The sequence below is a fragment of the Tachyglossus aculeatus genome (genome assembly GCF_015852505.1).
Source record: "Tachyglossus aculeatus isolate mTacAcu1 chromosome 12 unlocalized genomic scaffold, mTacAcu1.pri SUPER_6_unloc_1, whole genome shotgun sequence".
Lineage (NCBI taxonomy): Eukaryota > Metazoa > Chordata > Mammalia > Monotremata > Tachyglossidae > Tachyglossus > Tachyglossus aculeatus.
In genome coordinates this window covers 22259058-22286996 of record NW_024044828.1, presented here as the reverse complement: position 1 = coordinate 22286996, position 27939 = coordinate 22259058, and the positions used below count along the sequence as shown (strand labels likewise).

General features: G+C 58.9%; 4 protein-coding genes across 4 annotated transcripts in view; 3 read left to right on the top strand and 1 right to left on the bottom strand.

Annotated features, from left to right (window-relative positions):
* On the top strand, window positions 1-10795 carry ARHGAP11A (Rho GTPase activating protein 11A). Its single transcript, XM_038741463.1, has 12 exons — window positions 1-158; window positions 2340-2410; window positions 2832-2928; window positions 3408-3661; window positions 3775-3938; window positions 4590-4724; window positions 4987-5061; window positions 6620-6811; window positions 7028-7166; window positions 7540-7648; window positions 8093-8231; window positions 8600-10795. The coding sequence occupies exons 1-12, from the start codon at window positions 36-38 to the stop codon at window positions 10033-10035; spliced, it is 2934 nt and encodes a 977-aa protein (XP_038597391.1). The 5' UTR covers window positions 1-35; the 3' UTR covers window positions 10036-10795.
* Window positions 10796-11728: 933 nt separating this feature from the next.
* Window positions 11729-18387, top strand: SCG5 (secretogranin V). Its single transcript, XM_038741464.1, has 6 exons — window positions 11729-11811; window positions 12204-12442; window positions 15798-15947; window positions 16087-16199; window positions 16919-16975; window positions 18159-18387. The coding sequence occupies exons 2-6, from the start codon at window positions 12211-12213 to the stop codon at window positions 18252-18254; spliced, it is 648 nt and encodes a 215-aa protein (XP_038597392.1). The 5' UTR covers window positions 11729-11811; window positions 12204-12210; the 3' UTR covers window positions 18255-18387.
* Window positions 18388-19490: 1103 nt separating this feature from the next.
* GREM1 (gremlin 1, DAN family BMP antagonist) lies at window positions 19491-22587 on the top strand. The gene is made up of 3 exons (XM_038741099.1): window positions 19491-19523; window positions 20351-20511; window positions 21210-22587. The coding sequence occupies exons 1-3, from the start codon at window positions 19491-19493 to the stop codon at window positions 21832-21834; spliced, it is 819 nt and encodes a 272-aa protein (XP_038597027.1). The 3' UTR covers window positions 21835-22587.
* A 1205-nt stretch (window positions 22588-23792) lies between these two features.
* FMN1 (formin 1) overlaps window positions 23793-27939 on the bottom strand; it is a 29241-nt gene continuing 25094 nt past the window's right edge. Inside the window, exons 16-19 of the mRNA XM_038741098.1 lie at window positions 26432-26483; window positions 25883-26032; window positions 25432-25516; window positions 23793-24847 (exon numbers count right to left, since the gene is read on the bottom strand). Coding sequence (XP_038597026.1) covers window positions 24803-24847; window positions 25432-25516; window positions 25883-26032; window positions 26432-26483 — 332 coding nt within the window. The 3' untranslated portion in view covers window positions 23793-24802. The remainder of the gene's footprint in view (window positions 24848-25431; window positions 25517-25882; window positions 26033-26431; window positions 26484-27939) is intronic.

Sequence of the window (27939 nt, the reverse complement as noted above, 5' to 3'; positions counted from 1 at the left end):
CAGTCAGGGCCAAGGGCTGGGGGCTTAGGGCCGGCATGCTGGACCGGCAGGGGCTGCGGCCGGCGCTCCTCCACTACCTCCGCAGCGCATACGGGATCAAGGTCAAGGCCGGCCTGGGCCAGCCGGACCCCGGGAAGCAAGTCGCGGCAGCGCTGGGGGTAAGGCCGGCCGTGGCCTTGGGCGACCGGGCCCCCACGACGCGAAACTCAGCGGGCCAGATGGGGGTCCCTGCCCCGGGTCAGGAGCAAGCTTTGGGCCCTGAAGGAGGGGCCCGGGATAAACCGCTCGAGGCCTGGTGAAGGCCGGGGGGTTGGGGGGGGGGGGGGTAGTAAGGAGCAGAAGGAGCGGCCGGAGGATCCCCTCTCTTCCTTCCTAATAATAATAATGGCATTTATTAAGCGCTTACTACGTGCCAAGCACTGTTCTAAGCGCTGGGGAGGATACAGGGTGATCAGGTTGTCCCACGGGGGGCTCACAGTCTTCCCATTTTACAGATGAGGTAACTGAGGCCCACAGAAGTGAAGTGGCTTGCCCAAAGGCACACAGCTAAGTGGCGGAGCCGGGATTTGAACCCCTGACCTCTGACTCTGACCTTTTAGACTGTGAGCCCACTGTTGGGTAGGGACTGTCTCTATATGTTGCCACCTTGTACTTCCCAAGCGCCTAGTACAGTGCTCTGCACACAGTAAGCGCTCAATAAATACGATTGATTGATTGACTCCCAAGCCCGTGCTCTTTCCACTGAGCCACACTGCTTCCTCCCCGCAGCCCGGCTCGATCGGGAAACGCTGCCAGGTTGAGGGCGGGTGGGTGGAGGAAACAAGTGATAGAAAGGGACAGAGGGCAGGGGCCACTGGCTCTCCATTATCCGAGCCTCCAAGGGCGCCGTGGTGCAGATAATCGAGACAGGCAGGTAACCCAAAGCCCGTGTTTTTCGATAACCATGGTCGTCGAGACTCCCTGGAGCTACGGGTACTGAGAAAAGCCAAGTTGCTTTATTTCACTTCCCCCATATGCCCTGTTGCCAGAGCGACTGGAGGCAGGGGGAAGTGGCCCTTGGCCAGTAGTGGGGGAGGGGGAAGGGGGCGGGGCAGCCTGCGGTAAAAGCTGGATCGTCACTGACTGTGGACAGTTACCTAGGAATAGTCAGTGTTTGGGATAAGGTGAACGCCCCTCAACCCAGCCCGGATGTCACCGTCTCACCAGTGGCTCTATCGGTTTGGCATCACCAACCCTGGTCTCTTTTCACCCCTTCTCCAAAAACCCTGGCCTTGTCCACCACCTGAGCGAAGGCTACTTTCTGTGGCTTCTGCTTCTCTTGCCCTCATCGTCGGGCCGTGCCCGGTAGGGTGAGGCAGGAGGTTTTCTCTATGGTCCTTGAGAGGGAAATTCCCCCATGATTCATTCATTCATTCAATCGTATTTATTGAGCACTTACTGTGTGCAGAACACTGTACTAAGCGCTTGGGAAGTACAAGTTGGCAACATATAGAGACGGTCCCTACCCAACAGTGGGCTGGGGTGAAGGGCTGGCAGCCAGGGCCCTTGGAAGAGGTCTAGTTTCCTGGCTGTAAAGATCAAAGTTTTGTAGTGGGGGGTGGGAACAGCTGATGCTCAAGAGCTCGAAGGCAGCATGGGTGGGCTTGGGTAGCAGAGGTGTGTCCAGGGTGGGCGCTTGGCCAGGGTTTGGGTGTCTCGGTGGACAGTGGCTTGGCCTGGACCAAGTTGTGTTGGTAAGGAAATGGCAGCATCCTCTGAGGCTGAGCCAGGGAGAAGAAATTGGTGGTGGGGAGAGGTAATAGGATGTGGTGGAAGGGAATGGGATGCTCCCCTGGATTCTCCCCCAGCTCACTTGGCCCCGGGCCCAGTGCAGCGACACAACCGAGTCCCAGAGAGGCTAAGCAGCGTGCCCAAGGTCACACAGCAGAATGGGGGCAGAGCCGGACTGGACCTGGCTTCACGCGGGTTCCCCCAGACCCTGCGGTTAGGTGCCACCCATGGAACGGGGGCCGAGGGCAGTGGAGCCAGGGTCCCTATTTTGGCCTTGTCTCCTTCCCTTCTCCCCAGACCCGCCTGACCTCATGATGACCGTGATAATAGTATTAAGTGCTTATGATGTGCCAAGCACCTTACTAAGCACTGGGTTAGATACAAGATTCTCAGGTTGTTGGACACAGTCGTGTCCCACAGGGAGCTCACAGTCTAAGGGGAAATGGAGGGGATGGGCAGAGCCAGCGCCGGGTGGCAGTGGGGACAGGAGCTTGGCTTCGCCGTCTCCCTTGGGGACGTTCGAACCTCTGCCCTGAGTAAGGTCTTCTCTCACTGAATTGTATCTTTAGGGTAAAACGTTTGGAACTCCGCTTTGCACCTTGCCCCATGTCACAGTGCCCGAGTTTGGACATGTCCCCAGGTGAGCAAATGGGGCCCAGGAGAGCTGGGGGTGGTCTCTGGGCAAGGAGTGTGAAGTTCAGAGAAAGGGGTGAGCAGCCAGGATGGACAGGGGGCACGGGCTTCCCTCAGCTCTCAAGACAACAGGCCCAAAAATGATGTTTTGGCTTCAGATGCTCCCCGATCCCAGACCAGGTAGAGGCGCACCCCACCTCTACAGTAGGGAGCATTCCTTTCCAAGGTGGTTGGAGGACCGGGGGAGATAGCCCTCAGGTGGATCAGTGACATGGCTGAGGAGGCGATTTCCAAGACCCCGAGGATAGGGGGAGGCGACCCTGGCAGGGCGGTAGGGGCAGGAGGCTTGGGGCTGCCAAGTGGCTCGCTGGGGCTGCCCCATTCCAGGTCAGTGTGGGGGAAGGGTGCTGATCACTCCCCTCCCTCAGCTTCCTGGTGGAAGCCTGCACATCTCTCCGGGAGCACATCCACACCGAGGGCCTTTTCCGGAAGTCCGGCTCCGTGGTGCGGCTGAAAGCCCTGAAGGTGAGCATGTTTGTGGGTGAGAAGTGCGCTGCTGGCCTGCCGGGGTGGGCACCCTGGACAGTTAGCTGTGGCACAGAGGCCTGGGGAGCCCGGCAGCCAGCTCGTACCATGCAGGGAGCCTGGGAAGCTTTGGGTGGTGGCAGGAGTGCCTGGGTGAAGTAGGAGGAGTTGGACAGGAGGAGAATACAGGTTTTGGGGTGGGACCCTTTCAATCCCTCCCCTCCCCATCTTTCCTCTCTTCTGCCCTGCCCCCTTTTCGGGAAGCCTTTCCCAATTCACTCTCAACATCCCAACAGCTGCCCTCAGCCATTGTTTGAGAACCTGCTCATTGTCCAGGGCCGCCCTTACCAGCTGGTCCATCCTGATGTAGTCCGGGTGCTGCTGCCTGGTCTCCTGTAGTAGTACTTCCTCCTCCTCCTCCCCTGTCGGTGGCCAGCGCCCAGTCCTTGGGGGCTGCCTGACTGACCTGTGGGTTACAGAGCAAGCTGGACCAGGGGGAGCCCTGCCTGGCATCCGCCCCTGCCTGTGACGTGGCCGGACTTCTGAAGCAGTTTTTCCGGGAGTTGCCAGAGCCCATCGTGCCAGCGGCGTTCCACGAAGCCCTGTTGAAAGCCCAGCAGCTGGCCAGGGAGGAACGGGACACCGCCACCGTTCTGCTCTCCTGCCTCATGGCTGACACCACGATCGGCATGCTGCGTTTCTTCTTCAGCTTTCTCAGGAGCGTGGCACTCAGGTCGGGGTGGGGCCCAGGGTGGGCGGGCTGGAGTTGGGGAGGGGGTGGTGTAAGGCGTGGGATGGGGCAGTACTCGGCAGGGACCAGATCTGCCCACTCTTACATTTCCCAAGGTCGAGCGAGAACAAAATGGACAGCAGCAATCTGGCTGTGGTCTTTGCCCCGACCCTGCTGCACTTGGCTGACGGCCGGGCCAAGGCGGCAGCCCCCAGCGAGCGGAAGCTGCGCCTACAGGCAGCCGTGGTGCAGACCTTCATCGAGCGCGCGGCCGATATCGGTGAGCTGACGGACCGCCCCGGACAGGCGCCCAGAAACAGACCCCAGAAGTCCCTAGTTCCCACCCTCAGGGCTTGCAGTGTGGTGGGGGAGACCAGCAGACATACTTCGTGAATATACGGTAGGAACCAGGGACAGAACAGAGATCCTCCACCCAGAGCCAGAGGAGGCCAAAGGAATAAATGGACCTGGAGCTCCAGCGGGGCTGAGGCAGCCTGTGGGGTGATGTGACTATCAAGGGGGGAGTAACTCTGGGAAGGCTTTTTGGAGGAGGTGGTTGTTGGGATGGAGGTTTGCTGGCAGGAAGAGAGCTGGGGAGTCAGGTTTGAAGGGAGAGGGATTTCCCGGAAGGGGCTAGGCATTCATTCATTCAGTTCAGTCGTATTTGTTAAGTGCTTACTGTGTGCAGAGCACTGTACTAAGCGCTTGGGAAAGTACAATACAGCAGTAGAGACAGTCCCTGCCCACAACAAGCTCACAGTCTAGAGGCAGAAGAGTTAAGATTATGGGACAATTTTCAGAGGGCATTGGTGGTTGGGTGGCAGTGGGCACTGATTGTGCTCCCACTCCCCAAGTGCCACAAGGAGTAGCCCCTACCCAAGCACATCTGCGTCTGGCGCACCCTGCGAGCTCTTGGCTCTGTCTCTCCCAGGGCATGTGCCGGCATTCATCCTGGAGAAGATTCCCTCGGCGCTGGGCACGGAGGGCCCCAGCCTGGGGGGCAGCGAGGAGGGCGAGTGGGAGTCTCCGGCAGAGTGGAGGAGGAGGAGGAGAAGGAGCATGGGAGGTGAGGGCCCACCCCCAACATTTGCCTGGTCTCAGATTGGGAGTGGTCCCAAGTGGCAGGGGCGGGGAAGCGGCATCTAACAGGGGTGATAGGTTGGGCCTTTCTTCCTCATCGAAGACCATCCCCCCTCTGCAGGGCCCTAAGAGTGGAGCACTTGGGTGTGTGTAGGAGTGGGTGAGGGCTGGCCGGGCAGGAGTGGTCAAGGGCAGGCTGGGCAAGGGCCAGCTGAACCCTGACTGCTTCTATCTATCTTGTGTTTTAGATATGGTCAGCGGAGCCCTGAATAAGCTGAAATCTAACCGGACTCCATCCACTCCTCCCCAGTCAGAGCGGTGGGGTAGGTGCCTGGGCCGGGATTTATGGTCGAACCCCTCCCGGCGGGCGGCCACGTGGCCAGAGGAGACTGAGTCGATCAATCAATCAGTTAATGGCATTTACTGACCACGTACTGTGTGCGGAACACTGTACTAAGTGCTTGGGAGAGAATAATACAAAAAAGTAGGTAGAGACAACCCCTGCCCACAAGGAGCTTACAGACTAGAGGGAGAGATTGACAAATGGGGATGAACACGAAGGAGGGAAAAGCAGGGGGAACTGACCGACCCAAGTGCGTAGGTGATGTCGAAGGGAGGGCTTAGTCAGGGAAGGCCTCTTGTAGGAGATGTGGTTTTCGTAGGGCTTTGGTTTGGAGATTGGGAGGTGTTGGTCTTTCGGATATGAAGGGGAGGGAGCTCCAAGGCAGAGGGAGGATGTGGGCAATGGGGTTGGCAGCAAGATAGATGAGATTGAGGTACAGTGAGAAGGTTGGTGTTAAATGAGTGAAATGTGCGGGTTGAGCTTTAGTAGATCAGTGAAGTAGGGTAGAAATGGGGGAGATGAAAGGGGGCCTTAAAGCCCATGGTAAGGAGTTTCTGTTTGATGCAGAGGTGGATAAGTGGAGATTCTTGAGGAGTAAGGAGGCGTGAACTGAATGTGTTTTCAAAAGAATGATCCTTGTAGCAGAGTGAATTGTGGGATAGAGAGGAGAGAGATGGGTGGAAGGAGGATCAGTGAAGAGGCTGCTGCAGTAGTCAAGGTAAGATAGGATTTGATGACATTAAATATGTGGGTTGAATGAGAGAGATGAGTTGAGGATAATGCCAAGGTTAAGGGCCCGTGAGACCGGAAATATGGTGGTGTCTATGGTAATTGAAAAGTCTGGGTGAGTACTGGGAAGATTAAGAATTCTGTTTTAGACATGTTTGAGGTAGAAGTGGAACAACCGGGTAAAGATGTCCTGAAGGCAGGAAGAAATGCAAAACTGGAGAGGAGAGAGGTCAGATAATCGGGAGTCATCTACGTTAGAGATGGTACCTGAAGCTGTGGAAGCAAATGAGTTCTCCAAGGGAGTAAGTGGAGATGGAGAATAGAAGGGGGCCCAGAACTGAAGCTTGAAGATCGTTCGCAGTCAGGGGATGAGAGGCAGAGGAGGAGCCGGTGATAGACACTGGAAAGGAGTGTCCAGAGGACAGTGTCAGTGAAGCAAAAGTTTCCTAGTGTTTCCAGGAGAATTGGGTGGTCTACCGTGTCAAAGACAGCTGAGAGGTCGAGGATTAGGATGAGATAGAGTCCATTTGATTTAGCCAGAAGGAGGTAATTAATGACTTTTATAGAGGGCAGTTTCTGTGAAATGGGAGTCCGGTCATAGCTCCTGGCACCCCTGACCCTGGGGAAGGGGAGATTACAGTGGAGAATTGGAGCCTTGTGTCACCCTGACTCCTGGTGTTCTCATTGGTAACTGAGCTGGGCGCAGCTGGGGAGCTCCTTGGGAACGCTGGAAACCTGATCCGTGTTCCTGAACCACTGGAACTCGGAGATGAATGTTCCCAGGGACAATGTCCACCTTTGATTTCCAGTACTTCCGCCGGGGACCCCAGGGACCCTCACGCCAAGCACCAAGCGCAAGCTGCCAATGGAGCCCTCCCACGGCTTCTCCAGCAAGAAGCGGAAATCTCTCAGGACCAACCTCAACCTGGACTTGTGTCCAAGCGGCCCCTTTGGCAGCTCGGTCAGCGGCTCTGCCAGCGACATGTCCACGCCCGCATCAGGTAGGGACCCGGGCCCTGGCTGCACTACATCACAGCCCCCCGAGAACGCCGACACCTAAAAAGGAAACTAGGGAACGTGGATGGCACGCTCGGGTCTGGCACTGCCCAGCGTGGGGATGGCCCCAGTGAGGGGCTGCATCCCAGCCCCTTGGTGAAGAGGGGGGCCTGCCCCCAGCCCCGAAGTGAACTCTACGGGGGTGGGGGGTGTCTTTGCAGTTCAACTGGAAGCAAGCCCAGGGGGGAGACTCCAGCCTTCCCAGATCTCGCATTCACCCCTGACCATCAGCAAGGAGTGGCTGCCCAACTCGAGCGGGCTTCGACGGAGCAAGAGGGTGGCCGGCATGTCCGTGCGCAGGTAACTGGTTGGACTGGGTTCTGCTGAGGTCTCAAGAGAGGAGGTGGTGGGATGACCTTACCTAGTCACCATACCTCCCCGGTACTCGGCATGCTCATCTAAAGACCAAGCCAGTGGGCCCCACTTCTGGGGTGGCAAACAGGAGATCTTGGATGCCATACAGGCCGCACAATCCCTTGTGCCCCTTTGCCCCCTTCCCCAGCTCCTGATGGACCTGCTCTGTGCTCCCTGCCTCCAGGGTGAGTCTGTTCAGGGCAGACCCTTTCTGTTCCCCCCCGGGTCTTGTGCCCTGCCCAAGAAGGGCCCACTCTGTGCCCTTGGCTCCCAGGGCTTGTGCCCTGCTCAGGATGAGTCCTCTTTCTCTGTCCTGCAGGGTGGATTCAGGCAAAGCAGGCTGCTTCTCCCCAAAGATCAGCCGGAAGGAGAAGGTGCGCCGGTCGCTGCGCCTGAGGCTCAACCTGGGCAGGAGTGGCAGAGACCCGGTGAGGCTCGGGTCTCCTTTCATGTCCACCTAGGTCACTGACCCAGAGGGCTTTCCGGGCCGGACCCCGAGTCGGTTTTCAGTGACCAGTGACCACCACAGACAAGTCATGTATTGTTGAACCTGTGGGCCAGGTTTTGGTCACTGCTGCCAAGGCCACATCTCTTCCTACTACCAAGCTGCATTTGGATTGTGCCAAGGCGGCGTCTTGGCTGGGAACAAACTTGTGGGTGTGGCTCGGGGTGGAGGTGGTGGCCTTGGTGACGCAGGTGGCCGTGGTGGTTGCTGCTGTTGTCATTAGCAAAGGCCTTTGCTGAGCGCAAGCTTTGCCTGAAGCCTTGCTCTGCGCACTAAGGAAGACCTGGGAGGATCGTTCACCCCCAGATTGGGGGCTGAGGGGATGTGTCTCATGTGTGAAGTTCTTTGTGTTTTCATTTCTGGACAGAACGGGGGTGGCGGAGCGAAGAGATTGGAAAGCGTGGGTCACCGACTCGCTCACCAGCAGGATTTAGCACAGAGGATGGGATCCATCAGAACAGGGACACTCTTCAGCCCGGACACCTCCCAGAACCCACCACAGAGAGGTGAGGAACCACCGCTCCCCGGTCTGGATGAGCAAGAGCTTGGTGGAGCGAGGGGAACCTGTGCTTCCGGAACCCAGGAGAGAGCCCGGTGGAGAGAGGGAAACACACAGTCCCCTGGGCAAGAACTGTGGGTGGTGTGGGAGAATTCCCTTTCTGCCCTCGAGGGTGGAAGCTGACCTCTCAGCCCAAGCTTTTGGGCCTGTGAGTGGTTCAAACGTGGGCAGGGTGGAAGGCAGGGCCTCCACTATCACTGGTGCTGGGTCTGGTGTTGGGTACAGGAGCTCTGGATGGTGCATGCTAGAACAGCACTTCCTGGAGGGCACTGGGGGACCGCATCCAGGACTAACAGCTGAACCACTTGGTTCTAGGTTCAAGGTGTAGCAGCCTGTCTGAAGGAACCCCACCAGCAGGAGCGTGCCCAAGGCGGGTGCCTCAGCGAGGGTCATGGACCGACCTCGGTCCTCCAGCCTGCCCGGCCCCTCGGGTCGGCCAGCCCCCTGTGGCCAGCCTCGAGGCAGGGAGCTGCGCCTCCTTCAAGCCGCCCCTTCCAGGCAGGAGCCCCCGGCCAACCGCCGGAGTTGGAGCCCCTGAGCCCGAGGCCAGTCCTCCTGGCAACTCCTTGACCAGTGAGACGTTGCTGAGGATTCAGAAAGCCTTTTCCCAGTCTGGAAGTGACCTCAACGGGCTAATCAGCGGGCGGGCCACAGGGGTGCCCGCAGCCACAGCCTTCTGTGGCCTGAGAGATGAGAGCCCAGTAGAGGGGCTCAGCCTGGCGGAACCGCCGACTGCCAAGGATACGGCTGCAGTCCAGACCGGGGTAGGGGACACAGTGGAGGGGTCCCAGAGAGGGCATGGGCAGGGGTACAGGGTGGATGCTCCTGCCCCAGAGGTTGGAGCCAGTGTCTGGGAGAGAGACCCCTCCCGACCCAGTCACAAACTAGTGTCTGAGTCTAGGGCCCAGGGTTCAGATAGAAAAATAGCCCCAAAGGGTGGTTCTCCGCAGGGCCTGTCACCACCACCACCAGGGAGCCTCCAAGCAGAGCTGCCAGCTGGCCGGCCTGGAAAGCGTAGCAATCCCAGCACCACAATGGATCCGCCAGGTCCTGTGGTGGACATCAGCAAGACTTCCCTGGACCAGCGGCCTGTCTGCGTGCCATTAGAACCTCTGGGGCCTGGTGCCCCCGCTTGCCAGCGGCCTACCCCTGAGGCAGGGGAGCAGCCCAGGTCAGAGCCTTCCCTTGGGGCAGAGGAGCAGGCCAAGGTAGAGCCCCTGGGCTTGGGCGTGCGGGGGAAGGTCTTGGACCACATCCACTGGTTCAACAAGTTGTCGCTGAGCGAGGCGAGTGTCACCGCCCCAGCCCGGGCACCGCTGTCATTCCAGCGGACCCCTGTGCGTCAGTCTGTGCGCCGCATCAACTCCTTGTGCGACTTCCCCCGGCAGCTGGGGCAACGCCCGCCAGTCCGGGGCAGAGATGCCACCCAAGCCGCGTCCCCTCTGGTGAAGTCGGCCAGCTGTGACAGTGGCCTGGCCTCCTTTTCAGACCGGTCAAGTGCCGTGGCAATGGCAAGGCTGCTCCCTCGGGGTCCCCCCGTCCCTCCCCGTGGGCCTAAACCAGTCCTGGACGACCTGACCAATCAGGACCCTGTACCAGCTGGGGCACACAGGGGTCCCCGGGCAGCCGGTGCTTCCCCTGGGCCCCACCGGAAAATGTCCGGGAGAGACCGGGCCCGCTACAGGGGATCCCCGAAGAATCCCATCGCAAGCACGAGACTGTTGCCCTCCACCAGACCAGTCCAACTGTGATGGCAGCGGCAGCTCCCACTTGTCTGCTGACTGACCACTCGCTGGTGATGGAGCAGTGTGGGGTAAAGACTGCAGTGGACTCTGGTTAGTTGGGAGCTCAGCCTAACCTCAACCCGCCCCAACTTGTCGTTCCTCCAGGATTCAGGGTCTGGGGTCATGGCAAGACTCGGGTCTGGTGCTGTGGGTTGGGGTGGACTCCAACAGAACTCTCAGTTCTATTTGTGGACTTCGTTTTGGGATTTGGCTGGGCTCACCTAGCCACCCAGCCTATGCCTGTAGCAGTTGCTTGCTTAAAGGGGGAGGCTGAGGGCCTGGATGATTCTCAGGTGGCTTCCTTGCCCTCAGTTGTGAGGAAGAGTTCCTGACCTCATCTGAAAGGGTGGGGCTGGTGGGGGGGGAGGCAAGCCCAAACCTGGCCAAGCAGCCGGGGCTGAGGCCAACAAGACAGGTGAACCAAGCCATGCTGGGCCCGTGAGGGGCGAGGGGGACTTATGAGGGTGGTTCACCTGCCCTGTTGGGCCTGAACCCAAACGGTTTGCGGCAAAAAAGAAAGCCAGAAACTGCTCTGGTTAGGTTTCCTGCTTGTGAGAGTCCATCAGGGTGGGGTCCTTCAACCACAAGAATCTTTTATACTATCGTGTTATTTATTTAGCCCAGAAATTAAAGTGATGCCTGCAGGACACTACTGAGTCCTCGTCTCTGCCAAGACCATACTAACCTCCTCTCTCTGGGGCTTGGCTCACACTGGTGCAACTTTGCTGGCCTGGAGAGCACACCGTGGGGGGTGATTTCTTGCTGGGAAGGAGAGTGTTCCTGCCAGGCCTCTGATTCTACCAGGGGCACCACAACCCTGGAGGAACTGTGGGCTGATTGCCCACCTGGATAGCCTCTCGCAGGATTGGGTGGAACATTGAACATCTCAGACTCTTCTCTATCCCTGACTCTCCATGACCTAGCACAGACCAACACCCCGACCTTCCCTTCTTCGTCCCTGACTCTCCCTCTGTAACCCAGTACAAACCATCTAACATCCCTGTCCCTGATTCTCCCCAGTGAGCCAGCACAAACCATCTAGCACCCCCTGCCTCTCCCCTCTCCAACCCTGACTCCTGCCATGATCCAACGTGAATAGATCTGTCCAAATTCCTCTGGTCCTGCTGAACGTATCCCTGTGGGAACAGATACCCCGTCCGGGGAAGAAATGTCTTCGTCTATTGCTTCTGAACCTGCTGCCCACCAGCTTCTGTGGGGTGGGATTTAGGGGGCAGCGATTCCATTTGGCCCTGCCTACCCCTTTTCTTGTTCTGTAAGGGCTGCGGTGTTCTGGCCCTGCCCGTCTGGCCATCTAAGAACAAAGAGGGAGAGTGTGACAAAGCGGTAGCTCCGGGGGTGGCGAGGAACTGTAGGCAGGACCAGCCGTGTTCTGGAGGGGGTCGTCAACGCTCCCTTCCCCCCGTGAAACTGCAGCCACCCACCCCTCTGATGACCAAAGATGGAGCCGCGGGGAGGGGGACACCCTCGGGACTCTGCATAGGGCGGCCTCCCTGCTGCCGGTGGAGGGGGCGGAGGATGGAGCTGGGGGATACCCCCCCCCCCTCCGGCCCCCGGGACTCTGCATAGGGCGGCCTCCCCGCTGCCGGGGGAGGAGGCGGAGGATGGAGGTGACGCGCGGCTATTTGATTGGCTCCGGCCGAGCGCTTTTCCCGCAGCCTCCCCCGCACCCTGCGTTCTGCATCCCCGGAGGTGAGGAGGGGGAAGAGGAGCAGGCCCCGACAGGTACGGGAATCGGGGGGGAGAAGGGGCTATCGCGATCGCGGCCTTTCTCGGTGCTTCAAGGGGGCGTCAGGCCGGGCAGACCCTGCGGGGGTTGGCTATTTGGGCCCGGCCACAGGAAGAGTGGTCACCCGCGTCTTCCGAATCAGCCCAGGCCTTAGCATCTCTACATTGCGATCGGTGTTCAGGGACTGGGCATCGGGTGACCGGGCCCGATCTCCGGCTGTCAGTGGGAGTCGTGCGGGGGTCCAGGCCTCAGGCCAGCCCGTCCTGGCACCAGGCCTACCGAGCAGGCTGCTGCTGTCGCTAGGAGGCCCGGGGGCCACTTCCACCCACTCCCACGGTCGCCCCTCTCCCCGCGCCCCTTCTGCCCACCGCCCATCTCCTCCCTCCAGGTCCAGGATGGAATTGGTGGTGCCGTGGCCTGCGGGGCTGCCCCGCGCGTGGCTCACGCTGCTGCTGCTGGGTGGGATCCTGGTCTCCGCACACGTCCCGCGCACCCCGGACCGCGTGTCCGAGGCCGAGATCCAGAGGCTTCTTCACGGCGTCATGGAGCAGCTGGGCATCGCCCAACCGCGCGTCGAGTACCCCGCGCACGAGGCCTCCAACGTGGCGGGGCCGCAGAGCATCGAAGGTGGGTATCTGCGCGCCTCAGACTCAGAGGGGGAACCCCGACCAGGCAAAATTAGTAGCAATGACAGTGTGTATATATATATATATTACTAAGCTCCCCTTGAGGGCAGCGCCGTGTTCTAAGCGCTGGACACATTCCCTGCAAGGAACTTCCCATTGTATCAAGGGGACAGATATAAAAATATTTGCAGTAGTACATAACAATATTAATTAATATCGTTTATTTAGTGCTTACTGTGTGCAGAACACTTATTAGGTGCTTGGGTAAGTATAATACAACAGAGTTGGAAAATATGTTCCCTGCGCGCAAGGAGTTTACAATCTAGAAGGGGAAACATACATTAAAATAAATTACATATATACATACATAACTATGGCAGGGCTGAGGTTGGGGTGAATATCAAATGCTTAAAGGGTACAGATCCAGATGTATAGGCAACACAGAACGGAGAGGGAATAGAGGAAATGAGGGCTTAATCACGTAAGGCTTCTTGGAGGAAATGTAATTTTAATAAGACTTTGAGAGTGGGGGGAGTTGTAGTCTGTCATATATACAGGGGGAGGGAGTTCCAGTCCAGGAGGAGGACATGGGGCAAGGGTCGGTGGTGAGATGGGTGAGAATGAGGTATTGGAAGTAGGTTGATGTTGGAGGAGTGAAATGTGCGAGCTGGGTCATAGGAAATCAGCAAGTAAGTTAGGAGGGGGAGAGCTGATTGAGTGCCTTAAAGCCGACGGTAAGGAGTTTCCATTTGCTGTTGTAGACAGTACAGTTAGTCGCCCTATCTCACAAGTCCATAACATTGGCACTGTCCTTGACTCATCTCTCAGGCTACCAACATATTCAGTCAGTCATCAAATCCTGTCAGATCTACCTTCACCACATTGCTAAAATCCACCATTTCTTCTCCACCCAAACTGCTACTATATTGATCCAAGTATTTACCACATCCCACCTCCATTACTGCATCAGCCTCCTTGCTGATCTCCCTGCCTTCTCTCTCTCCCCATTCCAGTACATACTTTAATTCATTCATTCATTCATTCATTCATTCAATCGTATTTATTGAGCTCCTACTGTATGGAGAGCACTCACTCTGCTGCCTGGATCCTTTTTGTGAAAAATATGTTCAATCCATGTCTCCCCACTCCTCAAGAACCTCCAATAGTTGCCCATTCACCTCTGCATCAAACAGAAACTACTTATCGTTGGTTTTAAAGCACTCAGCTCGGCCCCACCTTCCTTACCTCCCTGATTTCTACTACAACTCAATCAGCAGACTTCATTCATCTAACACCAACTTACTCATTGCATCTCCATCTCATCCTCATTGCCAATGACCCTTGCCCATGTTTTCCCTCTGGCCTGGAACTCCCTAACCCTTTCTTGTACGACAGACCACCACTCACCCCTCCTTCAAAACCTTATTAAAATAACATCTCCTCCAAGAAGTCTTCTTCAATTAAGCCATCTTTCCCCCATATTCCCTCTCTCTTCTGCATTTACTATCCACTTGGATCTAAACCCTTTAAGTTCTTGATATTCACCCCACCCTCAGGCCCATAGCATTTATGTACATATCTGTGATTTATTTTAGTGCCTGTCTCTAGACTGTGAGCTTCTTGTGGTCAGGAAATGTGTCTATGAACTCTAATTGTATTGTACCCTCCCAAGCGCTTAGTACAGTGTTCTTCAATCAATGGTAGTTATTGAGCACTTACTATGTGCGGAACACTGTACTAAGCGCTTGGGAGAGGACAACAATCAATCATATTTACTGAGTGCTCACCATGTGTAGAGCACTGTACTAAAAGTTGGAAGTCACACTCCCTGCCCACAACAAGATTCCAATACAAGGAGCTCACAGTCTAGAGGGGGAGACAGACATTAAAGTCAATTATGGATATGGACATGAAGGTTTGGGATTGTGGGAGAGTACACTCTGTGAGCGACGGGAGGAGAAACCTCAAGAAGTAGCATGGCCTAGTGGATAGAGCATGGGCCTAGGAGTCAGAAGGACCTAGTTTCTAATTTCAACTCCGCCGCTTGTCTGCTGTGTGATTTTGGGCATGTCACTTAACTTCTCTGTGCTTCAGTTACTTCTTCTGTAAAATGGGGATTAAGACAGCCCCATGTGGGATAGGGGCTGTGTCCAACCTGATTAGCTTGTATCTACCCCAGCGCCCAGAGCAGTACTTGACACATAGTAAGCACGTAACAAATGCCATCGTTATTTTTTTTTTTTTAGATTATCCTCCTGCCCCCGGGAACCCGGTCCCTTTTTCCTCGAGGGCTGGGCCAGGCCCTGCTTAGGTCGAGGCCCCAGGCTGTCCCCAGCAGCTGCTCCCGCCCGCCTACCCCGTGGGTCTGGCCTGCTTTAACGGGACGCAGAAGGTGGGGATGGGTGCGGCCCTCTGGGGACCTGAATTTCCAAGGAGGCCGGCTGCGGCGCCCGTGCAACTCCCCTATTCGGCCACAAGGTGGCGCCCAGGATCGGGATCCCCAGACCTGCCGGAGAAGCTGAAGACCAAAGGGACAGGGGGACGGGGCCATAATCAATCAACCAACATCAGTGGTATTTATTGAGCGCTTACTACTGCAGAGCTGTACTAAGTGCTAAGGAGAGTACAATGCAACAGAATGAGCAGACACGTTCCCTGCCCATAAAGAGTTTACAGTCTAGAGGAGAGAGCCTGGAAGGGCTGGACTGAGGCCTGCAGACCGTCCCCTGTGCAGCTGAGGGGAGAGCTTAGGCGTTTGGGCTAGGAGGCGGGAAAATCGGGCACAGAGAGGGTTAGCAACTTGTCCGGAGTCCGGGTTAGCAACTTGTCCGGAGCTTCAGCAATCCTGAAGCTGAGCCGGGGTTGGCGGGTCCTTCGGGGGGCCCTTTAGCCCCGGCTCGGGGAGTTAATAATAAATGGTGGTATTTTTTAAGCGCTTACTATGTGCCAGACACTGTACTAAGCCTTAGGGTGGATGCAAGCAAACCGAGTTGGTCACCGTCCCTGTCCCATGTAGGGCTCACAGTCTCAATCCCCAAATGAGGGAACTGAATCACAGAGAATTGAAGTGACTTGCCCAAGGTCACACAACAGAGTAAGGATTAGAACCCACGATCTTCCGACTCCCAGGCCAGAGCTGTATCCACTACACCATGCTGTTTCTCCGGGTGTTCCGCGTGAAGGGACCGAGTCTGAACCCGGTTCAGTGCTTAACACCTAATAAGCGGTTAACACATACTATTATTAATTGTTATCGGGAGTGAGTGGCTCAGGGCGACCTCCCCACTCGGGCCTGCTGGTTTTCCGGTGCGGGAGGGCGTCGCCGGCCCCACCGGTCCGTGTCCTTCCGCCGGCAGGTGGCGCTCACGAGGGGCTGCAGCACCTGGGTCCTTACAGCAACATCCCCAACATCGTGGCGGAGCTGGCCGGAGACAATGTCCCCAAGGACTTCAGCGAGGGCCAGGGCTACCCCGATCCCCCCAACCCCTGCCCTGTCGGGAAAACAGGTACCCCTGGGGGTGGGCGGGGGGGTGCTAAGAGCTGAGCCGGCCCCGGCGGGGGGGAAATGGTGGGGTGAGTCCGGGTGGGCCGGGACCCTCCCACCCCTCTGGTCGCCGCTCCAAGCCTCTCCCTGGCGGTTTGCAGCGGCCGACGGCTGCTTGGAGCACACACCCGACACGGCCGAGTTCAGCCGCGAGTTCCAGATGCACCAACATCTCTTCGACCCCGAGCACGACTACCCCGGGCTGGGCGCCTGGGTGAGCCCCCCGGACCCCCGGATGGGCGGGAGGAGAAGGGAAGGTCAGGCAGGAGGCCATGCAGCCCACCGCCCTGCCTGTTTATGATGCTCCTGTTCTCCCCTCGTTATTGGATCCCGAGTCGGACAGCCCCCTCCCACAACCGGCAGGACGCCCCTTCTGGGGCCGGATCCCCAAATCGCGTTGGAAACTGGCCCCTGGCCTTCTTTGTCTCCTCTGAGGACAGTAGCAGTCCCAGCTGACTTCGGCTTTGGCCATCTAGGAGGTTGAGGGTCGGATGGAGGGGACATCTGATCGCCTAAGCCACTTACAGGATAAATTTACTGCTTCCTGGGCCCCGGATGGCTCTGAGCAAGCGGGACTCAGAGGAACCAGTTTCTCTCTCCCCACCCGAATTCCCGGTTTTGGGTGGATATTCGCCCAGGATCTTCGGTCTCCACCGACCCTATCCCTATGCTCTGACTCCGCCTCTGTCTGTCTCTGCATCCCTGGCCCTATCTCTGCCTGCCTATCTCTGAGATTCCCACTCTGTGCTCCAAGGTCCCAAATCCCCTCCCGCCCCCGAGCTGCGAAACAGAGCAACTCTTAGCAGATGGAGCTCGTCGAAGGGGGGTCCGTTTGCAGCCCAGCCCGTCCGGGGGTGGCTCTGGGCCAAGCGCGGGAAGGCTGGATCTGTACCCCTTCAGCCACCGTGAATGGCCCCTGCTGTGTCTCCCCAGAGCAAGAAGCTTCTCTATGAGGCTCGACGGGCCGGACAGCGGCAGCGACGGAGACGGGTACGAGCGAATGACGGCGTCGGTGCCCCGGGAGAGCCAAGGGCAAGATCCCGATGGGGTCGAGGAGGGGAGGACCCAGAGCCCTGAGGCCAAAAATCCCCCAGTGGAGACTTCCCACCCCCAAATCACCTCTAGGGTCCGGCCATGACAGCCGCCGAGATACAGGTTGTGTCAGTGTGTGGAGGGGGAAAAATGACGAGGGTCTGGCTCCTTCCCACCGCTCCTTGGTATGGCCCCCGCAGCTGAGAGGTTGGGTGGCAGCAGAGAGAGGCCCCTATGGGGATGGGCCCCTCTGCCCAGCCAACAGGTGCAGCCGGACCTGAGAGTCAGAAGGTCTTGAGTTCTAATCCTGGCTCTGCCATTTGTCTGCTGTATGACCTTTGGGTAAATCACTTCACTTCTCTGAGCCTCAGTTCCTTCATCTGTAAAATGAGGATTGAGCCAGGGAGCCTCACGTGGGACAGGGACTGTGTCCAACCCTATTTGCTTGAATCCAACCCAGCGCTTAGTACAGTGCCTGACACATAGTAAGCGCTTAACAAATACCGTACCTCCTACTATTACTACTGCTTCTAAAATTCCTGCCCACAACGGGCTTACAGTCCAGAGCAGTGGGAGACAGACATCAATACAAGTAAACAGGCATCAATATAAAAAATAGAATTATAAATACATAATAATAATAGCATTTATTAAGCGCTTACTATGTGCAAAGCACTGTTCTAAGCGCTGGGGAGGATAACAAGGTGATAAGCTTGTCCCACGGGGGGCTCACAGTCTTCATCCCCATTTTACAGTTGAGGGAACTGAGGTCCAGAGAAGTGAAGTGACTTGCCCAAAGTCCCACAGCTGACAATTGGCGGAGCTGGGATTTGAACCCATGACCTCTGACTCCAAAGCCCGGGCTCTTTCCACTAAGCCACGCTGCTTCTCTATACATATATAACTAAGTGCTGTGGGGCGGGGGAAAGCAAAGGGAGCGAGTCGAGATGGAGCGGAAGGGAGGGGGAGCTGAGGAAAAGGGCCCTTAGTCTGGGAAGGCCTCTTGGAGGAGGTGCGCCTTCAGTAGGGCTTTGAAGGGGGGAAGAGCGATTGTCTCAGTCCGAGCACAGGGCTCTGCGGGCGGCTGCTCCCCAGCTGGCTTGGATGGGGCCTCACGGGCGGTTTAACTGGCTTTTTGCAGAGCGTGAACCCGTACCTCCAGGGGCAGCGGCTGGACAACGTCGTGGCGAAAAAGTCGGTGCCGCGCTTCTCCGAGGAGGACGAGGCCCCGGAATGAGCGGGCCGGGCCGGCCCGGTGGGAACGGGGGAGGGGCGGGGCCGGGGGAGGGGCGCATGACCGGCTTCTCTCCACCCCTCCGGGGGTCGTGGGGGCGGGGGCCGCTGGGACTATGACACTGTCGCACGGATCACGCAACGGCGCCTGTGTTTTCTGTTCGGCATCGGGCACGGGGCCTCATCTCGGGGGGAATCGAGTCACTCCGCTCGACGCGGGAGGGTTTGTCTCTGCAGGATCCAGGCTGACTCCCGGGCCCGGATGAGTTGGGATTGCAGAAGGGCTTTGAATATGGGCTGAGGGATTTGTGAGAGTAGGGATCGGTCACGAGACCTTGGCCCCACGTGCCTGGGAGGGGGCCGGGGGAAGTTTAGAAGGGCAGGGAAGTCATCTGCCAGAGGCGGCTTCGGATAACGGGTGTCTGTATATGTGAACGTGGGTCAGTGTGTGTCAATTCATGGAAGTGAATGTATTGATGTGTTTGTGCGTGCGCCCGCGCGCACGTGTGTGTGTTTCTGATTCGGTACAGTCGACCACATGGGCTTTCTCTCGGGCCCCTCGGTTGTCTCCCCAGAAGCCCTTTCTCCTAGCGTCGCCCTACCCTACTGGGCAGGATTCGGGGCAGGGGCCTGGGGGTTAAGGGCAGGGGGATGGGGAATAGAATGAGGGCACCCGTTTCCAATCCCCCCACCCCTTCCCCAGCGCCGATTTCCTGTTCTCCGGGAGGAAGGTCCCGACCCAATACCGTTTCAACGAGGCCGACTAGGACTCAGAGGGCTGTCACTACAGATGCCTTAATGACAAAAGGGGGGCGAGGGAAAGTCACGGCCGGAGGTGGGCGGAGAGAGTCCAGGAAGCAAGTCAAGCGCCTAAAGGGGCGGGATGGAGAGCGGGGGCGTGGCTGGCAAGGGGTGGGTGGGAGCCGGGCGGGCAGGGGCCTGGGGGCACATTTAAGCAGAGACGGTGGGTAGGAGATCTCTCTCCGCCCCTTCATTACCCCGGGAGCCAGTTTCGACCGCTAGCCCCGCCGTTAGCACCTCACTTTCCCTCCTCGGACCGGCGAATCCCGGACCCTCCGCGACCGAGCGCAGTCCGGCAGGTGGGTCGGACCGGGGGTCGCCGGAGATGGGCGCGCGGAGGAGGGAGGAGAGATTCCCGAAGGGGCGGGCAGGGTCGGTAGGTTCGCGCTGGGCCTTTGGCGAAGAAAGGGAGAGGTCCGGAGGGCCGTGGGAGTGCGGCATGTGTGACCGTGTGGGGCGGCAGGCTGCGCGAGTGGGTGTCCTTGTGGGTGGGTCACGGTTAAAAGTGCGATTAAAGTAACACAATACTAATTCGTGCGTGTCAGGGGTAGGGGTGGGGCGGAGGAAGTGGTGCCCAGCCGGGGCAGGTGAAGACCCCCTTCTTTCCCGACATGTCCGTTTTTTGTCTCCCCGTTGGTGGGGGGAGGGGGGCAAGCCACTCCAGGACCCGCAACCCCAAGGTGGGGGGGACGGAAAGAGGGACAGAGCCAGCGACCCCCAGGGATTATCTCTATTGCTGAATTGTACTTTCCAAGCGGTTAGTACAGTGCCCTGCACACAGTAAATCATATGCAATACGATTGAATGAATGAATGAATGAGCCAGGGGGCTGTGTCCCTCCTCCCGCCCCTGAATACCGCTGCAGGGCCCTGGAGAGTGAGCCCACCTTCTAGACTGTGAGCCCACTGTTGGGTAGGGACCGTCTCTATATGTTGCCAACTTGTACTTCCCAAGCGCTTAGTGCAGTGCTCTGCACACAGTAAGCGCTCAATAAATACGATTGAATAAATGAATGAATGAATACGATCGAAAGAATGAATGAGAGGGACAGGTCCTGGGGAGGGAAGAGCCGCTCTGCCCGGCCTGGCCCGCTCCTCTCCCGACTCGGCACCAGATGCCGCCCGTCCCGAAATCCCGGCTAGTCCGACTCCCCTCCTCTCCCGGGACCCCGCCAGCGGTCCACCATGCGGGGGGCCCGGGACCCCGGCCCGGATCCTGCCTGCAGGGATGGAAATGGAGGAGGGTCCGGGGCGTCCCTTCCTGGTGCTGCAACTCCCCGCCCCCTCTCCCCCTCCCCAGGGGCGCAGCCAGCCCCGACCTCTTACCCACCCGATCCGGGGGAACTGGGCGATTAAAGGAAAATGGATAAAAACCTGCGCGCGTTCCCGGCCCCGTTCGTCGCTCAGACCGTCTGGCCCTGGGGGCCGCCGCCTCCGGATCTCCAACAAGCCGAGCGAGTGGTCTGACTTCTAGATTGTGAGCCCACTGTTGGGTAGGGACCGTCTCTATATGTTGCCAACCTGGACTTCCCAAGCGCTTAGTACAGTGCTCTGCACACAGTAAGCGCTCAATAAATACGATTGAATGAATGAATGACCGTTCTCTCCCCGGCGGCTTCCCAGACGAAGAAGGGAGAGTCTTGGAGACCAGTGTTGGGGCCCAGGGAGCTGGACCGGGAGTCCACTGGGAGTAGGGCCCTCGACTAGGCGCTTAGGGACAGACGGGCCAAGTGAAAGACCCGATCTGTGCCCTCGAGGAATTCGCGGCGCTGGAAATCTATGCCATTGGCACCAGCGGGCGAATATTCACTAGTTAAGAAACATGAGAAATAGCCTGGGAAGGTGGACAGAGCGAGCGCGGACCTGGAGTCAGAAGGTCCTGGGTCCAAATCCCGGCTCCTCCACTTGTCTGCTGTGTGACCTTGGGCAAGTCGCTTCACGTCTCTGGGCCTCAGTTTCCTCATCTGTAAAACGAGGATTGAGACTGAGCCCCACGTGGGAAAGGGACTGTGTCCAACCCGATTTCCTTGTATCCAGCCCAGCGCTTAGTCCAGTGCCTGGCATATAATACGCGCTTAACAATGACCATTTTTTTTAAAGTTTGTATCACCCGCCCTCCCTCCGCCCCTCCCTCACGGAGTGTCCCGGTCTCCCCGCAGGATGCCCCGCTGGGCCGGCGCCCTGAGCATCCTGCTCTTGCTCCCGCTGCTGGGAGCCCTGCCGGTCCTTGCCGCGGGCCCCAGGGCGGGCACCCAGGGCGCTCCGCCCCCGCCGGGCAAGGAGCTTCGCAACGACTCGGAACAGACGTTGCAGCCGCCGCTGCCGCCGTCGTCGGTTCCTCCTCCTCCCCCTCCGCCACCGCCTCCGCCTCCGCCGGGCGCCCAGAGCCGGGGCCGGGGCCGGAGCCGGGGCCGGGGCCGGGGGCCGGGCCCCGCGGGGGAGGAGGTGCTGGAGTCGAGCCAGGAGGCGCTGCACGTGACGGAGCGGCGCTATCTGAAGCGGGACTGGTGCAAGACGCAGCCGCTCAAGCAGACGATCCGCGAGGAGGGCTGCGCCACCCGCACCGTCCTCAACTACTTCTGCTACGGCCAGTGCAACTCCTTCTACATCCCGCGGCGCGCCCGCAGGGACGGCGGCGCCTTCCGCTCCTGCTCCTTCTGCAAGCCCAGGGCCTTCAGCACCGTGACCGTCACGCTCAGCTGCCCGGACCTGCAGCCCCCCACCAGGAAGAAACGGTTCACGCGAGTTAAGCAGTGCCGCTGCATTTCCATCGACCTAGACTGAAGCCCGCGCCGCCCCCGACCCTCGACCCACCCCTCCGGGTCCCTGGTTCCTTTGCCCGCCGGTCCTCACCCCCGCCGCTCGTCCTCACCGCCCCGGTGAGGACGCTCGCGGGCGTGATTGCACGTGGGTGTGTGCGCCGTTTGCCTGGGGACCCGCGTGCGGGCGGGCGCGGGCACAGGGGAGAGGATCCCTGCAGGCCCTCGGCTGATATCCGAGGGCCCCTCCGACCCTGGGAGCGCCTCGTCTTCCCTCCGAGGGCGCGGCCCGCCCCGTTCTCCGCCTCCCGGGGGTCTGAACGGGAAAGTTGATGGGGAGCAGCCCTTTCGCTCTGGAGGGGAGCGACCAGCCGGGCCACCCAGCGCCCCCGAGCCCTCCTTCCCTCCCTTTCCACCAGCCCTCGCCCGTTCCCTCCTGCACGCCGACCCCCGGCACCTCCTCCCCCATTTCGGGCCCGGCCTCGCGAAGTCAAGAAAACCTTAGTCCGGTGGTCCAGCGAGCCCCCCGGCCGGATCCCCTCACGGACCCAAAAGGGCTCCTCCGCCACTGTTGCAAACCGGGGGCCTTGAGGATTGGTCTTGAGAAAGTATACTCCCCTTAATATTAATAATAATACTAATAATAGCAATAGTCTCTCCCTTCACCCCCTCCCCCCCGACCCTACAACGCTTGCCATCAGAGTTCTTCACAAAGCCGCCGAGGGGCTGACCAAAATATCCGACAAAACAAAATCCCATTAAAATATCTTGAAATCCAGGCATGCCTCACCTCATTTCTGACAAATTTTCCGCTTGATACAGGTGCTCGCATTAGAACGATGGTCAGGACAAGCTCCACCGGTAGCGGTGGAAGAACAATGTCGCTAAGTCAGTTCTATCGGCCTCGCTGCTAACCGAATAGTATTCTCGTCGCTGTCATTCCTGAGCCTCCAAGTCCAAGTTTCCCCGAAATATTCAGCCGCAGGCGTTTCCAGGAACCAGACACTGAGGCCCGACTCCCGAACCGACCAGGCCTCCCACTCCTTCTCTCAGCCCGGAGCTCTCTATTCCGCTCTCTTCTCTCCCAAGCGCAAGTAAACGTCACCCCGTTGCCGCGGCTTTCCTCTCAGCCTCTTACCGGCTTCGGAACGGGAACGGGGAGGAGGTTCTCCTGGGGAAGGGGGCCAAAGGGTTCGCAGCACCGTTCTCTTCGCCCCCTACACCCACCCCTCACCACCAGAAGTCTTTTCAGATTCATTCTGCTACCTCCTACCTTCCAGGACCCTTCCTCCAGCTCCCCTGGGTTAACCCGTCCCCCCATTTTTCTCCACAGTGGCACCCGGACGCCCCCACATTCCTCTCGCTGGTGTTGTAAGTTGTGTAAGGAGAAGTAGCGTGGTCTAGTGGCGGGAGCCCGCGCCTGGGAATCAGAAGGTCAAAGGATCTAGTTCTGACTCTGCCACTTGCCTACTGTGTGACTCTGGGCAAGTCAGTTAACCTCCCTGTGCCTCTGTAGGATGAGGCTAAAAATAGCTGTTTGCCTTCCCTCCTAGGCATTGACTGTGTCTGGTCCGCTTATAGTGTATCTTCCCTAGCACTTACTGATGCAACGCGGTAAGGGTTTACCAAATAGCACCATTATTATACAGCAACACCACAGCCTCCCTCACAGGCAAGAAACTGGGAGGCGGTGGAAGACCATGTTTCGGGGAGGGCAGGCTCACCAGCAGATCTCGGGGGCCCCGTAAGGTGGAGAAGCCTCTCTGACCTAGCCTTCTCTACCCGCGCTAGTGGGGACAACACCTTCCGGCCAGAGTGACCTTTCCACCCACCGGGACCCCGGCTGTGTCCCCTCGCTGCCCACCTTCTTCGGGGTTGAAACCTCGTGCCACGGGGGGAAGAGGAATAAGGGCCGGCAGTCCCCTCTCCCTATCCTCCCAGGAACTCCATCAGCAGTCGCTCCCACAAAAATCACCAAGAGGGTGAGTGCTTCAGTCACAATTTATAATCTGCAGGCCGCGCAACGGATATATAAATAGGCGCTTGCTGGGGTGGGGGTCCGCGTGGAGAGGAAATTATCTTCAAAACCCAGAGGGAGTTCGTTACCTGAATCAGTGACCTTATTTCATTCAAAAATATTTTTGAGTAAGCCAATGGAGCTTTGATTTCAGAAAAATAACGCTCCCACCCCGCTCTCACCCCGCCCCGCGCAGCGGTTGTGGCCGCGAAGTTCATGCTTTTTGAGGGGCAGATCTGAGCCTAACCGGAAGGAAATCTGACATGGTTTCCAATACACGGTTGACGCGGCGCACGCCTGGGAACCCGGCTTCCCGGAACCCTCTGCCCTCTCCTTGGACCAAACTCCCGGGACCTTGTCCCCCGCGGGGCTCCTCCCACAGCTCGCAACCCATGCACGGGATCGGGACTCGTCCCCTCACGGAGAGTCCCAGGGCTGTGGGCCAAAGCGGGGCGCGGCGGGGACTCAGGCTCCCTCTTGGCCCTCTTAGACCCCCCTGCAGCCCCCACTCTGCCCGCCCCTAGGCTCTGATGCAGGAATCGCAGCCGCTGTCCCCACCAGCGGGCTAGGAGAAGGCTGCCGGGCCGGTTCCGTCCACTTGTCCTGAGTTCGGTCCAGGGAAGTCGCCTGGGGAGACGCTGCATAAATATTTCGCTGCCTGGGCTCTAGAGATGCGGTGGAGAGGGAGCCAGCGCCTACGTGTACTTCTCCCTGCCCGGAGGGTGGCCCACGGATACCACCGCGGCGCACAGCTCTCCCCAAGCCGCGACGCTCGCTCCGGACGCAGGTCCTGTGGCGGGGCCCGCCCGCTCCATCCCAGTCCGGACAGAATGGGAAAGTGAAGGCAGACATGGTCAGTTGTTCGGCGAGGCCAGGCCCAGGATTCGTTCGTTTCGGCGTTTTCTCGCGGCCGGGTTCGCGCCGCCCCACTCTGAGCCCCCGGGGTCTCCGGCTGGGCCTGGGGCAGGGGATTCGCTCAGTTTGGGGTAACGCTGGCTTCCTTCTGCCGCAGCCGCTCTTTCTGCGAATTGGAGGAAAGAGGGGTCACCGCGGTCAACCCTCTGCCAAGAGCACCGGCCTCTCCCGGTGGTCCGAGCCCCCCCGCCCCCCGCACGCTCCTAAATCCGGATCCCCTCGTTTCCCGCCGCGTGGGCGATGGGATCGGTGCCCCCCGGCTCCAGCTGAGAGAACTTTAATGCCTGTAGTGCCGACTCAGACTGGGAGAGGCTAAAGCTGGCAGCCCCTTACCTGGAACTGCACAGGACGCAGCCCGGTGTTGGGTGGGGTGGGGTGGGATGGGGCGGGGGGCGAGAGGGGAGCAGGATCGGGGGGCGCGGTTGTTTCACCGTGTTTCTTGCTTTCCGGTTTGGTTTCGGCCACCGAGAGGTCGGGGTGGTTCTCGCGGGCTCAGCGAGGAAGGGAATTCTTCCTTAATTCCCCGGGGAATTGGACTAATGCAAATGGACAAACCAGCTCGTTCCCGGCCTCGGGGCAGGGGAGGTGACCGGAGTTCGAACTGGGCGGGGAACTGATTATCCGCGCACCGACCCACTCCCCGTTCTCTGCGGGTGTGGAGCAGGGGCACGAAAGGGCAGGGTTTCTAACCAGACTAGCCGCGGGATTCATCCTTCGCGTTTCCACCTTCTTCTCTGCCGTTAACTTCCTGACGGTGGCCTGCGCCTCCTTCAGCCTGAAGGGAAGGGGCCGGGGGAAGTTAGGCAGGGGCAGCGGGAAGCGCCGGCTATTTCGGTAGTGTCTTCTCAGGGCTCCCACCCCTCTCCTTTACCGCACGCCCGGGAAGGCTTCTTGCCGGCGGCTGACTTCTAAGTAGCCCTCCCCACCTCCACCGGGTCGGCTTTGTTTTAGGACAGTGTGGGTGTCGTCGGGGCCAGCAGCCAATTACCACTGCTCGTCCAGGCCCGGACAATCCCCGTCCCTGGACTGTTCTCTGGCCCTGTCCGGGGCACGTCCTGGACCTCGTTTGCCCCGGGCACAGAGGCCGAACACCCTCCCTTCCACCTCGGCCGACCCTCAGCCGACCTTCAGCTGGCCCTACCTCTCCTGGGAGATGTTCTTGTTCTCTCGCTTCCAGGTGGCCTTGACGTCGCTGCAGAACTCGTGCCACACGGAAAATACGTGGCTCGGCATCAGCTCTTTCTCACCTGACTTGGGCTTCATCCCGAAGAACCCCACCGTCAACCAGAAGCTGCAACAGGGAAAACAAGGAGACGGGAGAGAAGAGGCCCTCTCGCGCTAAACCCAGGGCCTTGTCACTCGTCCCCAGGCCCAGCCCCGCCCCCCCACCCCCAGCCCACCGGACACTGGGCAGAACAAAAAGCAGTGACTTTTCCTTTGCCCCCTTTCCCTTCTTTTTCTCCTTCCGCGGCCCAGTCCGATACCAGGTCCCTACCCGGAGCTCAGCTCACGGTTGGCCTCGGACCGGCCGGACTGCTCCCCGGAGGGATCAGCAGGGTCGCGTGCTGCCCTCGGGGGGGTTAAGTCCCGTCCGCCCTGCCTGGCCATTGAAAAGCCGGCCAGAAGGACAGTCCAGGGCCTGTCCGGAGCTCGCACTGTTGGCATCCCGGGAATGGACACAGGCCCCTACCTCTCTTGAGCCTTCGCCAGGCGACTCTCCTCGGTGCAGAGCTCTTCCTTGGCTGCCAAGAGGGAGGACAGTGGTGGTTAGTCCTGCCGTCTGAGGTTTTCCTGGCGACAGCGCCGGGTACACCAGGATCACGTCAAAGATATGACAAGGATCCAGCCCCCGACGGCTGGGCCAGCCCACCCTGAATCACACCCGAGAACTCTTAAATACTAGCACCCCGGTAACGTCTTACAGCGTCTTACAGCGTCCAGCACGGAAACCCAATTCAATCCTCCCGGAAATTCAGCTCTTATCTAAATCCCTCCCACTGCATTTTGGATCTCTCAGAGGTTCGGGGAACAATTGTGCTGCCAGAGGGCCCATCCTCTCCTCCGCCACAACTTGAAGAGTATCCTAGTCCGCCCTCCGCCCTCCACCTCGGACCCTGAGCCCGCTCCGACTCCTCGGCCTTGTCCTCTAGGGCGGATTGGTCACAGGCTCCAACTGCCAGTGACGCAGCAGACACAAAATGAGGGTTGGCGGGGAGGGGTGGGGGGTTCTCAGGAAAGATACCTGCTGATCTGGCTCGGAGGGTGCAGAGAAGAGAGTCCCTATCCCCGGGAGAGGGTGTTCTCTCTCTCTCTCTCTCCTCTCTCTCACTCTCTCTCTCTCTCTCATTCACTCATTCATTCATTCAATCGTATTTATTGAACACTTACTATGTGCAGAGCACTGTACTAAGCGCTTGGGAAGTACAAGTTGGCAACATATAGAGACGGTCCCTACCTAACAGCGGGCTCTCTCTCTCTCTCTCTCTCTCTCTCTCTCTCTCTCTCTCTCTCTCTCTCTCTGTGTGTGTGTGTGTGTGACTCTATTCCTCCGTGGACGGGGGTCCCCTATCTTCCTTTTCCTCCCATGATTTTTTTTCCATAAATTCCCTATTGAGCCCTGGCTTCCAGTTGGGGGACAAGGGTGAGGTCCCCGAAGGGCCCCCCGGTTCTACAGGCGGTGAGGAGCAAGAGGGCACGATCACCTCGAACATGGGTGGAAGATGGAAGCGCCCCCACGATGTGCTAATTGGAGGGGGAGCCTTTCCCCCGCGGCCCGCCCCTCTCCCTGTCCCCTCTCCCTTCTCCCCGTGCCCGGGTAGAGAGGGTCGGTCACTGTGCGGCAGCCGAGAAGCTCGTACCGGCGGAGAGATGCCCTCAGAACCCGAGCCACGAAATGCAAACACGGCGGAAAGACTCGTAGCGCTGCCCCTCCCGCGATGGGAGAGAACCCGGGGCTCACCGCACGGAAACCGCTCCTGCCGAATGAGCCTGGACTGAGCTCAAGCAGGGGAGGGGGGAGGGGAGTGTGGGAAAAATGGGGGGTACAGAGGGAAGGGGAAGCAGCATGGCCTAGTGGCTAGAGCACGGGCTTGGGAGTCAGAGGACGTGGGTTCTAATCCCGGTTCCACCACTTGTCTGCTGTGTGATGTTGGGCGAGTCACTTAACTTCTCTGGGCCTCAGTTACCTCAACTGTCAAA